This window comes from Maniola jurtina, chromosome 11 (assembly GCF_905333055.1).
Source record: "Maniola jurtina chromosome 11, ilManJurt1.1, whole genome shotgun sequence".
Taxonomy (NCBI): Eukaryota; Metazoa; Arthropoda; class Insecta; order Lepidoptera; family Nymphalidae; genus Maniola; species Maniola jurtina.
In genome coordinates, this window is record NC_060039.1 from 5,622,976 (window position 1) to 5,636,296 (window position 13,321).

The following is a 13,321-nucleotide window of genomic DNA, read 5'->3' on the forward strand; positions in this document are numbered from 1 at the left end:
AACTACTTCAGATTAAATGATGATAACCGCTATGTTTTGGTGTACTTACAAAAGTGGACAAGGAAACATTTATCTCCATAAAAATAATCACTAATCTCTATCCATTCCTCTTTCTTTACAATCTGTAAAGGAAGAGGAATGGATACAACATATAAAAACCATACTAATATTATAAATGCGAAAGTGTGTTTGTCTGTCTGTCTGCTACCTTTTCACGGCCCAACAGTTTAACCGATTCTGACGTTTGATATCAGAGTTAGCTCATATCCCGGGGACGGACATAGGCTACTTTTTATCCCAGAGAATCAAAGAGTTGCCAAAGGATTCGTAAAGGCCCATCCGCTCAACCGATTTGTATGAAAATTGGTACCGAGGTAGCTTGCGTCCATGTTATTGACATAGACAACTTTTTATCCCGGAAAACCAAACAGTTCCCACGGGATCTTCAAAAACCTACATCCACGCGGACGAAGTCGCGGGTATCCTCTAGTTAATTTTAAAGACTAGTTTAATTTTTTCGGTTATAAGTGCATGCAATTTTTAAGTTAGGTAGGTAAAATTTCTCTGACATGGTTAGGATTACATGGTACAATTTTACGCAAGCACGCACCAGTAACTTTACTGACGAATCTTCGTTTCAAACTAAGCAGTAGCACCGCTTGTGGCAGTAGGTAGGTAGTTATCCGCCTAAAGTTTTTTATTTTATAACGTGGATGGATACATAGGTAGGTCACCTACCATTTTCTGTATTCATAAAGACTTGTCCTATAAACTTGAGTTACCATTCATTATTATTATAGGTCAATTCATAACAACTACCTAGGTAAATTTAAAAAATTGAAAAAAAAAACTTGGCTTGGTTTGCGCTGCATTTTGTCAGCCTGCACATTTAAGTGCATAAAATCGGCCATTTTTTTTTTAATTTTAAACTCAGTGCATCCAGTAAAACTCGCGCCACCAAGTTTAATCTAATGATTTAGATAATATTATTATCATTTATCAAAATTGATTGAGCCGTCAAAAAGAACGGACATACATACAATGACATAGGTACAGGTCAGAGGTCAACCTCATAGGTAACCCTCCTTTTTGGTTTCGCCTTAGTTGGGTAAAAAGATCAGCCCATTTGTCATCTGGAACTGTACAATTCATCAGTCATACTTCACAAATAGGTACATATTATACACTGCTTTTAAGGGGCATGAGACGGGCCTGCCCGCGAAATTCCTTACTCTGACACATTAGTCGATACTAGAGCCAATTTCTTAAACTGGACCCTTTGAAGTAAAGATTTTTATATAAACCTGTGAGGATGATACTGCCATTGTCGCAATTGAAAATGCCATAAGCCTACGTTGTCGTATTACATAGTTTAAAAAATGCGAAAAACCAAATTAAATTTGAATTTCGCGGGCAGGCCCGTCGCTCCCACCTTAAAATAAAATTACCTCCTTTTGACAGAAATATGTTTTTTATAACGATCTCCGTTATTATGTAATGCTTTAATTAATTATTAATTGTTAATTAACTGTATTTTTCAGCACCTGAAACAGATGCCGATCTAATGTCGATGGTAGACTTTAGATACTTCAGATGCGTTATGAAAAGAGAGTGGAAATGTCCAGACGGTGAAATCAATTTTTATCTTTTCACGCCGTAAGTACCTACTTAATCAATGATTACAATTTTGTTTGAAAAGAAAGCTTAGGTGCAACTAGCTATGATTTAATAGCTTTTGTGTTAGAGTCCAGAACCTATTATAATTTTTATAACAATAACTTTTTTATGTTATTGTAATTAAAAAACAGAAATATCGCGTCATGGCAATTCTATGATTATTATTTCAATGGGGTTCTCCTACTTCCTAACCTAGGTTGCCTAGTATAGAGGTAACTTTAATTAGTTTGGTATCTTGCCTCAAGAGGCCGCTCGCTTATCGTATATACAGCCTACCTACTTAGTATTTTTGTTCACTTTTATATTCACTATAGTATGTAATTAAATAACTTACAATTTCATAAAAATATGGGTATTCGTAGGTAGATGCAATCTTTATTCACATTTATCTAAACTGATATTAGTAGCTAGTAGGTAGGATATTATTATGCATCTAACTATAAATGCTTTTATACCATATTACCCATTTTACCATATTTTTATTCAATGATTTTTTTTTCTTTCGTTACTTTAGTTTTCTGTGTTTCTGTTATTTTTTCGATGTTTCTGTTATTTTCCCTGTTGTTTTTGTCATTTTATTGTTTGTTGTTTCTGTTATTTAATTTTTTGTTATTTCTGTTATTTTGTGAATATTTTTTAAAAATAGGGTAAAATGAGAAAAAGAAATAAGAGTTAAAAAAATGCTTTTACTACTTTAACAAATACATAGATATAACTACTTAAATGAAATCGATAGTAGATAGAATGCTTAATGCATGCAAGTTACCGTAACAGAACTCTTATCGGATTGCGGTGAGCTTGTCGAACGTCACTGTTACTTTCTTTACTTCCCAGTGGAAACTTCTATATATACACCGTAGATATTACAGTATGATGAATAATAGATAAAAAGTTATACATTTTATGTAAGAGTAACAGATAAAATGTTTGATAAAGGTGGTCTCTGGTGAGTTCTGACCAAAATTTAGTATACGGATACGAGTAGCTTAGGTACATCCCGGGAAAGGATATATAGACATACTTTTGGTTACGAGCAAATCAGAGTGTTTCCACGGAATTTTTCAAAAAAACCTAAATACTGTGGATGAAGTCGCAAGCATCAACTAGCACCTAATGTAAATAAAAGCCTCGATAGCTCAATGGTTGAGGAGCGGACTGAATTCCGAAAGGTCGGCGGTTCAAACACCACCCGTTGCACTATTGTACCCACTCCTGGCATAAGCTTTACGCTTAATTGGAGGGGAAAGGGGAGTCATGATTAACATGGCTAATATTCTTTTAAAAAAAAAAATGTATCCTTACTTAAACTGCAGGTTTGGCACGTACATTAGGTACCTACCCGATACCATTATACTTGAAATATCTATAGTTAAGTTTTCCTATCTTCCTACAATTAAATAAACTATTCACGTCAAAGACATTCAAGATTTACGTACATTAGTATCCCGTGAGCAGGGAACGCCCGTACAACCAGTGGGTCGACGTCCGACACGCCGACAAACTGCCCGCGTACGGATGGAAGCGGTCCAGGAAGAACGTTCTCATCATTCACGGTTTCAATGGGACGCATGCCAAAACACCAATGTCCTACCTTCGTGATGGTATGTACTGGTTTTTACCTCTATAATTTTCTAAAACACTTCTAATTTCATTTGTTTTATCGCTCTAAAGTCTTGGTCTAAAGTTTGGTCTAAAAACCAGTCCTATAAACTGCAATACAGGCTTAGCCTTTTATCCAATTTTTGTGATGATCTAGGCAAGGAATCGAGATAAAAAATTAACATGAAAGATAGCAAATGAAGAGCTTTGCTCATTATTAATATTAATAACAATAACTCAAAATTTAAAAAACCCCCGACGCAAAAATCTCTATAAGAAAACTAGAAAAGAGCTGATAACTTTTAAACGGCTGAACCGATTTTCTTCGATTATAGCTAAGAACACTCTCGATCAAGCCACCTTTCAAACAAAAAAAAACTAAATTAAAATCGACCTATTCGTTTAGGAGCTACGATGCCACAGACAGATACACACGTTAAACTTATAACACCCCTCTTTTTGGGTCGGGGGGGACAAACGTCTTGAATTTGTGCAGCCACAAAGATGAAATTTGGATTTTATTGTATTTATGTAAATAAATAAATGTTATGTTTCGTGTTACAGCTTATCTATCCCGTAAGGACTACAACGTTTTTATGGTGGACTGGTCACCTCTTACAAGATTTCCTTGCTACCTGTCTGCTCTATCTAATACGAAGTGAGTGGGTATACCTGTTTTTCACCTCTTAAATAGCTGTACCTATTATACTAAATTTATGGGACGGTCAAACGATATGATTATTTATCCATACAGAAGTCAAAGCAGATCAAGATATTATCAAACGGCTGAACCAATCTTCTTGGATTATAGATAGCTAAGAACACTCTCGATCAACCCACCTTTCAAACAAAAAAAACTAAATTAAAATCGGTTCATTAGTTTAGGAGCTACGATGCCACAGACAGATACACACGTTAAACTTAAACTTTACTCGTAACTTTAAAACGGGGGTTAAAAATACCGTGTTTCATCTAAAACTGCATCATTATAAACTTCTAGCGAAATTGCGGTCAAGCGCATAACCGATATCAATAAAAAAATCCATTAACTTTCTTTTATATGTTAAAATATAATAAAAAACCGGTCAAGTGCGAGTCGGGCCTCGCTCTTTTAGGGTTCTGTACATAATTATGAACATCATATTTTGGGTGTATGAAATATTAGTCGGTTCGTGAGTTAGTCTATGCCTAGATAAAGTAGAAAGTGACTTATTGACGTGTCAATGTACAGCTCAAAGCGCTAGGTATCCGATCTCTGTATATTATAGACCCCCACTAAGAAATGATGAAGCAGTGATAGCCTAGTGGGTTATTTAAGACTTAGGGGGGTCCCGGTTCAATCCTGGACACGGACCTCTAACTTCATTATGATATATTATGAGTTATGTGTTTTTTAAGCAATTAATTATATTATCACTGACTTTAACGGTGTATCAATATGGCAGACCAGTAGTTTTTTTAATTATTAGGTACTTGTTTATAAAGTTTTTCCGTTTCCAGACTAGCAGCGCAGTGTACGGCCCAGCTGTACTCCCGTATCACTCAGGCCGGTGCTCTGGCTAGAAAGATCACATGCGTGGGGCATTCCCTGGGCGCTCATGTGTGCGGTATGATGTCCAACCATCTCACCGAGAAGCAGTACAAGATTATAGGTAAGTCATTGTACGGTCGGCCTCAGAATTCGAGTAGCAATTCCGCGAAGCTATTGCATCAAAAACCTGTCGCATTTATGATCTTTTTCTATAAATATGCCTATTTAGTTATTAAAAAAAAAACGCATACTAAATAAAAATATTATTTACTCAAAAATATAAACTTTGTTCTATTTATACATTTGGCACAAGTTGCTTATAACATAGATAACTATATTATATGGGTTTCTCGGATATGTATATTAAATGCATCCCATATTTTATAGTTGAGGAACTTTAGGTAGAGCTAAAGTAATAGTCTTGATCTCCAGATATTGGTTAACACCGTCCTCTCCCCTGAAAAAAATGACATAATTACTCTACCTATGCACTTACAGTAAGTATAAAAATGCATCAAATCGATTTATAGGCGAAATTAATAATGAAATCAATCCTATCTGAAATCTGTCGATTTTGCCTAGCAACGTTGTTATTTGCAACAGGTCGAGATGGCAATCGGGGTATGAGGCGGGGGGACGCCCCACCCCGATTGTCATCTCAAGACTCAACCTGTCGCATAGCCTACTATGGATTTTTTGGTCAAGTAACAATGTCGCTAAGTAATTATTTATTGATAGGTGATTAAGGATAGTTTGATTTTTAATTTCGGCGGCAAGAAAGGAAATTGCTTACAACTCTCTGCCGATGCCAGAGTCCTTGAAGCCTCCGAACGGAGTTTGGCTTGTGACGTGGTCGTACGTGTTTATCCTGTATCATAACATAAATATACTTGAATATATTGAACCACAGTCCTGTGGGCTTCGTTTTATAGGAATCTCTACAAACGACACGTAAATAATATTCTGAAACTGAACAATATGGCTTATGAACTAATAGGTACACCATGTGGTTACATCATACTATTTCGCCTTTACAGTCTACTTTGCATATTTTCCTTCTGGTTGTTGATAGTGTGGAACGCCCTTCGGCATTCATGTTTATTGCCACCACAAAATACTGTGCAGGCGCGTAAGTATACTATATAATTTTTTTAATTTATTTTATCAAAAAATTATACAATAAGAAAAAAATGCACGGCGAAGCACTTATTGTCTCTGGTATGAGATATCTGTTCTTCCCTTGACAGTCGAAGAGATTGTAAAGGAAGAAAAATTGGTACACAACATACAAAAAGAACGTAATAACTTCAACATTGATAACTTGAGTATCCTCAAGACAAAAGTCAATAAGCATCTTGTTCCTAGGCTTGAAATTTGAAGATTTTTCTTTAGTATACTTCTGACTATCAGATTTCAAAGTTTACTGACCAAACTGAGCCAGCTCTCACAAGCTTGGCAAAGCTAAACGCCAATGTGATGTCATTGGTGATGACGCCGGCACCCAGCCCATAGTTGGTGTCGTTGGCGCGGTCCACCACCTCCTCAAACGTTTCGAACTTCAGAATGCTCTGGACTGGCCCAAATATCTGGAACAAAATATAAGCTTACGAGCAATTGGGTACAATTCTTTTGCTAGAGCCAACTAAGTTTATTTTAACCGTATTTATAAAAACATCCCTCTGTCAATTCAATCCATCCTCAATACAACCCTCTGATTTCCTTGAGATGTAAGCTCCCAATTCCTTTCACACAGTCATGAGCGTAAGTTGGTACTGGAGATATTTTTGTGCTAAAGAATCAACACTCGCTATTTTTGCATAAATAAATCGTGGCTAAAATTCGTGAATCATCAGTCATCAATTATTATCATCATTCAAAAATGTTAAAAATATCCGGCCGATCCCAACTTCCGGTAGAAAACTTTTGGCATCAAACGAAATAATGCGTAGCATGATAAGAGTAAAGCTGGCTTATCAATTTGTAATGATTAGATTACTCTAAGTACATAAGCCTCAGCAGTTTGACAGCTGGATGCACTGAAATCGGATATTGTAGGTACCATTGCACTAATAAATTATTATCGTACACCTGTTGAAAAGTCAAGGCCCTGGAAACATAGCAGCAGATTTAAAAAATTGTTACATCAGGTGCACTAAAAAGTCAAGTTTTTAGAAGCCTCCCTCTCAATTTAAAAATCCTTAAAAAATAATTTATTTTTGATAATCTATGCAAAGTATACAATACTCCATTTTTATAGAATTGAGAACCCCTAGGTTTTTAATTGCAGTAGATTTACAAATGGAATGCTGTTCACCTCTTCTCTTGCTATGGTCATGTCATCCTTGACATCAGCAAAGACGGTCGGCTTGATGTAATACCCCTTATCACCCAGCTTGTCTCCGCCGGCCACGCATCTGGCACCAGCAGACTTGCCCGCTTCGATATAGCCCAGTACTTTGGAGTACATGTCCTGATCGATCTGGAAACATGAATATTATAAGATCACCAGGTAGGCCTGGCACCAAATGTTTTTGCCCACCGTTTTTTTAACGAACCGCTAAGATGTGGAATGCCTTTTCAGCGTCCGTTCCTAGCGATACCTTCGAGGCAAGAGTGAATAGGCATTTTCTAAGCAAACACTCTTCGTTCTAGACCTCATCATTTGTTTTTAAAGCAGGCTCAAAGTGGGGTAAAATTAGCATGAAAAAATTGTCTTTTCTAGCAACTTGTCTTTGGATTAGTCCAATACTAAAGATCTTAAAAATGCAATTCGGTATTTGTAGTCTGTTTTTACGGTTTTGTAAAATTTAATTTGAGAAATAAACCTTGTAATCTGTTACAACGTTTATTTTTTCAAGTGACGGACCAACGAATTCCTGAAAGGCCGGCAACGCAGCCTACGTTGTCGTATTAGTTTACAAATTGCGAAAAACCAAATTAAATTTGAATTTCGCGGGCAGGCCCGTCTCATGCCCCTTAACATCAGGTGACCCACCGGCTCGTTTGCTCGCTATTTGATTATTTGAAAAAACCTAGCCCGGTTCTGTTCACCAACTCCTCATTTTGGGTTTGATAGTATCAATAGGATATTTTACCTGTGGCCCCTGCTGCACGTCGTCGAAGGGGTTACCGACAGACCTATCGTTCGCGATCTCGGCAGCCTTGGCCACGAACTGGTCGTAGATCCCGGCCTGCACGAAGGTGCGCGTGCCAGCACAGCAGCACTGCCCACCGTTCGCGAATGCCGCTGCGTGCGCTATCTGAGCTGCTTGCTCCACTGGACAATATAGAGACGATTTTTTTTAAATTCAGATAAGTACAAGTTATCCCTTGAATGCAAACTCACCTGGTGGTGAGTGATGATGCAGTCTAAGATGGAAGCGGGCTAACCTGGAATGGGTATGGCAGGTTTTATCTAACTCATGCCCCTTTGGTTTCTACACGGCATCATACCAGAATGCTTAATCGCTTGGCGGCACGGCTTTGCCGGTAGCCACGGCCGAAGCCTCACACCAGACCAACCGTGTTTAAACCGAATTTATTTTTTGAATCGCCGAATCCCTCGGTAAATATGTATACTTATTTGAAAAAATCATCGACCCTTTATGATTTCAAAATGGACGTCATTTTTATAACCAGCACCCCGAAAAATTTCAGAAATGTAACTCGTAGGTATGCATTAAAAAAATATCGGCCAGGAGATTCTGAGCCGAAGAAGTTCAGAATGAAAGCTATTTCCTTTCGTCAAGATCCATCGTTTGAGCCATGAACAGACATAATTATGTTCACTTCGAATTAAATAAATATTAAAAACTAATAATAATTTATGGATTTTTATAAAATGTAACATGCATAGTTAGTATATATATAATATTATGTATATATATAAAATAAGTAGATACAGATAATAATAAAAGCCAAGTCTCAAGTCCATCACTAAATTACTCTTACTCTTATCAGAGTTAGGTACCTACTCTTCTTAAAACCGGCCGATAATAATTTTTATCGTGAAATAACTATTATTAGCTAATAGCTTATCGTGTGCATTCATTTGTCTGCATCATTGAAATAATTTTCTGTTTTTCTTAATGAATTGTGTCTATTATTTTATTATTTTTTGTTGATCATGATATACGTAGGTCGTAAATATACTTATTAGTTATTAGTCTTACTTTAGCATACCTAGGAAAGTTCAGTACCACCCCACTCTGCCAGAAAATTACTCAAACCAGTAAATAGCTCGATTACGTAAAACCTGCATCAATCATTATTATAATCGCAATTATTGTTATTGGCAAAATGTATGCTGTTCTTTTTGCAACAATGCATTAGAGCCAATAGTAAGCGAGTTGCAAGTGAGAGTAGTAAGTGACATTGTAGCTGTCATTCTTTCGCAATCGAGCTGCCTAGTTACTTAAGTACAACTTGAAACTTCTGTCAAAAATCATCTGTCAAAAATTGGAATACTTAAGTATTTCAAACCGATCAGAGGCAGGCTAAAAAATAGCGGGAAAAATTTTTAGAACGAAAAAAGAATCGAGAATGTTTCTTACCATCAGCATCATTGAACACGACCAAAGGGCTCTTGCCACCCAGCTCCAAGGTTACACGTTTCAGATTGGCAGTGGGTGCCGCTCCGAGTATCAGTCTTCCAACCTAATTGAATTTGGTTACAATTATTTAATGAATATATTATATGAATAATAAATTCGGGCAGCAGGATTTTATAATATTTAATGAATATATTTAATGAATAATAATAAATTCGGGTAGCAAGATTTTTTTCTGTGAAAAATGTCAGTCCTGCCTATCCCTCCATGATTGCAAAAGTGTGTGATGAACTAGATTGTGTATTGTTGTTTTAAAAATGGTTGTGAAATGGATTTCATTGGTCCATCAATTTTGCCGCAAACGCGGTTCATTAGATACCCGTCGAATTGACCTTTTTGATCCTCGATGGTTGACCCCTAAAAGTTTTAAGTAAATTCCATTTGCCTTGCCCGCTGGCTTGTAAAGGGTATTTTTGAACAAGATGTATAAGAAGAAACCACTTGCCTCAGTGGAACCAGTAAATGCTACTTTATCAACATCAGGGTGATGGGTTAGGGCAGCGCCAGCTGTGGGACCGTAGCCGGGAATTATGTTAACTACTCCTGGAGGGAAACCGGCCTCCTTGATCAGAGCGGCGACCGCGAGAGCAGTGAGCGGAGTCTGTTCTGCTGGCTTTACTATTATTGTGCATCCTGTTTAAAAAAGATAGTATCATATCAATCATAGAAACAGCTAAGCTAAGCATGATCACTAAGTAATTGAGATCGGGCAATTTACTTGGGTCAATTTGCAAAATTTTCAACAAAAAATCGTCTTTCATCAAATACCACCGTTAAAACTAAATTAGTTACTACCTTTGATAACATTGAATTTAGAGATATCTAAATCGTAAAAATGGCTGTGGATTTAGTCATTTTAAGGTATCGATGTTAAAAGTATGTAGGTAATATAAAAATACCATTGATGACGGAGCCACGCTACTTCTGTAAATTACAGGGGTGTGTTAAATGTTTACCAATTAGCAGTTGTAATACCGCTAATTGGAAAACACTTAAAATTATAGGTACATACCCGCTGCTAATGCTGGTGCAATCTTCCAAGATAACATGGGAATGGGATAGTTCCATGGTATTATTTGAGCACACACCCCCACAGGCTCCTTCACTGTCATAGAAAATACTTCGCCATCTGAAAACATTATTGTTGAATATCGACATAACTCTCAAACATGGAGATAGCGTGATGATTTGCGTCATTTTAATTATATAAGGATCATGTGCTAACAAAGATAGTTCGAATTTTAAGATCATTCGATCGTTATGTATAACGGACTAAGGACCCGCGAGGGCCAGACCGTTCTAAGACGTTGATCGTTCTTCCCTGTGTTGGCGACAATACGCAGAGAAACTTTCAGATTTTATAAAATAACGAAGGTCTAGCCCTCGCAGGCTCTCTCTCTATGAGAAGTACCTATTTATATACTACTTGTCATGATCGAGATCATCCATACTAATATTATAAATGCGAAAGTGTGTCTGCCTGTCTATCTGTCTGTCTATCTCTCTGTCTGTCTGCTACCTTTTCACGGCCCAACAGCGATTCTGACGAAATTTGGTACAGGGTTAGCTTATATCCCGGGGATGGACAAAGGCTACTTTTTATTCCGGAAAATCACAGTAATCCTTACCGGCAGGAATTGTACTTCCCAAAATTTTGTCGGCTTTGCCCGCATAATATCTAATCACGCTGGCGGAGTAATACACTTCTTCTTCTGCCGTTTTGACTGGTTTCCCACAATCTAGTGTTTCCAGTTCAGCTAAATATCTCGCTTGGGATTCGATGAGATCAGCCAATTTTAGCATTAGCTGCCCTCTTTTGGAAGCGTCCATGGTACGCCAAGGGGAATACCGGTGAAATGCTTTCTTTGCAGCCGCGACTGCGATGTCGACATCAGCCTAAAACACAAGCTTTTGTTATATGGAATGTTGCTTTTAATTATATCCAAAAAGATTAACAATACTTGGAATGTGTCCTATCACTTACTGGAAGAATACATACTTAATCATTATATCAAGATGTTATCATCATCATTTTCATTTCTGATTACTTCATGTCACAATTGTTGTTCTGCCGGATGTGATCAAAATTTCTTACCTACCTAGTTATTAACAATTCTAACTTGTCAACGAATGCTAAAATTTCGATAGAAATCCAAATTCTCGTGTCTTAATTAATTCATGGTAAGAACTAGACTGTACTATTGAATTCATACCTTGTCTCCCTCAGCAACTTCTGCGATGACAGTTTCATCTTGCGGGTTTATGGTTGCGAAAGTCTTCTTGCTGACAGCGTCCACCCATTCGTTGTTGATGAATAACTAAATAATACAATATAATGCTTTTTTATTTTAAGAAAAATATCTGCTAGACAATATCATACTGCATGATACAGGCATAGAGCACAATCAGTATGATAACGCTTCCCGGCCTGCTATAATAAAACTGTTGATCTCGGGTTGCTAAGGGTATATTTGTCACCAAGGAACATACTACGTTTGTCACGGATTATATTGTTCTTTTTCAAGATGTTACGCCATTTTGATCTACCCGCGGTATGACTAAAAATTACCTTCTTACTTGATCTTAAATCTTTAAAATGTAAAATCCGTTAACGAGTAGGTACACTTACCTAATTGTTGCTATGCTTTATCTCTTCGATAAGTTAGTAAATAATTATTTATTACTTCACAGCGTTATTCTGGCTATAATATCTACAGTTTTTTGTTTACAGACAGTTATCTTTTTATCAGTTTATTTGTAAACTATAAGCAGGGTTGCCGCTAAAGGTGGTGCTACATGCTCGCGACTTCGTCCGCGTTGATTTAGGTTTTAAAAATCCCGTAGGAACTGTTTGAATTTTCTAGACAGAAATCAAGATACTTAAGCTACTTTAGCTATCTTTGCACAAATTTCGTTAAAATCGGTTAAACGGATGTACTGTGAAAATATAGCTGACAGACTGACAGACACACCTTTGCATTCAAATACTTAAGTTAGTTAATTTTAGAAAATTATGTATTTCGTATGTAAAATGACTACAAAAGTGTGTTTATATCTGTACCTTGCTACGTCTCAACGACTGAACCGATTTAAATGGCAGAGATAGCTTTCATGTTGGATACGGATAGCAATAGGCTACTTATATTTTAGCCACTCAGGATAATTATAGACCAAATATAGGTATGAAAAAACCAAATTCCAGGTTAATTAACTATTAGATAAAATAATTTCCGTTTCACCTGTTAGTTTTTTATCCGATTCGTAATATTTTAAAGGAAATGACCGTTTGACTTTCATAAATATGCCTATTGACAAAAAGTGTCAAGTGTCAACCCTAATTATTGGTAACTGTTGATTCTTTTTCCAAAAATAGTCTCCGTGGTTATTCATAAAAACAAGCTAATCAAACACATGAATGTAAGAAATGCAATAAGTAGCCAAAACAATATCTAGCTAATTTTCAATCTTTATGAAAAACTAAAATTCTAGTAAAGTACGCGCAGTATAAAAGTTAAAACTTCACTAACCTTAGTGTATTTAACGTCGACTTTAACCATATTTGTTGTTGTAAACTATGCCGGCTGTGTTTAAAATATGAACACGTCCTTGCACGCCCAATAAAAATCAATGAACTGAAATATATAAAGTGAATATGGTTGCCAACTGGTGCTGCGACAGTGCTGCTAACTCAGCAGGTCGATTCCGGAAAAGCTGCGTCCATCATTATTACAATTTCGGCTGTTGTGATTGGCTGAATTTATGGTATTCTTGTCACAACAATGAATTGTAGCTAAGAGTGAGCGAGTTTTGGCCAATCAGAGGAGATTGCTATCATCACACTGTAGCTGCCAAACTAAACTACCGAGGTTCCCAGAACTTACCGTACTGAAGTTTGCTCTGCAAT

General features: G+C 36.8%; 2 protein-coding genes across 3 annotated transcripts in view; one reads left to right on the plus strand and one right to left on the minus strand.

Annotated features, from left to right (window-relative positions):
* The window catches only part of LOC123869511 (phospholipase A1), a 41,018-nt gene that overhangs the window by 7,292 nt on the left and 20,405 nt on the right, over positions 1-13,321 (plus strand). For both annotated transcript variants that reach the window (XM_045912490.1, XM_045912489.1), the window contains exons 2-5: positions 1,542-1,656; positions 3,133-3,278; positions 3,841-3,934; positions 4,777-4,928. In XM_045912490.1, the coding sequence (XP_045768446.1) occupies positions 1,565-1,656; positions 3,133-3,278; positions 3,841-3,934; positions 4,777-4,928 (484 nt within the window). In that variant the 5' untranslated portion in view covers positions 1,542-1,564. The remainder of the gene's footprint in view (positions 1-1,541; positions 1,657-3,132; positions 3,279-3,840; positions 3,935-4,776; positions 4,929-13,321) is intronic.
* Positions 5,056-13,100, minus strand: LOC123869503 (aldehyde dehydrogenase X, mitochondrial-like). The gene is made up of 11 exons (XM_045912481.1): positions 12,945-13,100; positions 11,631-11,735; positions 11,046-11,313; positions 10,430-10,546; positions 9,863-10,050; positions 9,361-9,463; positions 7,903-8,084; positions 7,122-7,286; positions 6,236-6,393; positions 5,601-5,675; positions 5,056-5,264 (listed from the first exon to the last, which is right to left on the minus strand). The coding sequence occupies exons 1-11, from the start codon at positions 12,972-12,974 to the stop codon at positions 5,189-5,191; spliced, it is 1,467 nt and encodes a 488-aa protein (XP_045768437.1). The 5' UTR covers positions 12,975-13,100; the 3' UTR covers positions 5,056-5,188.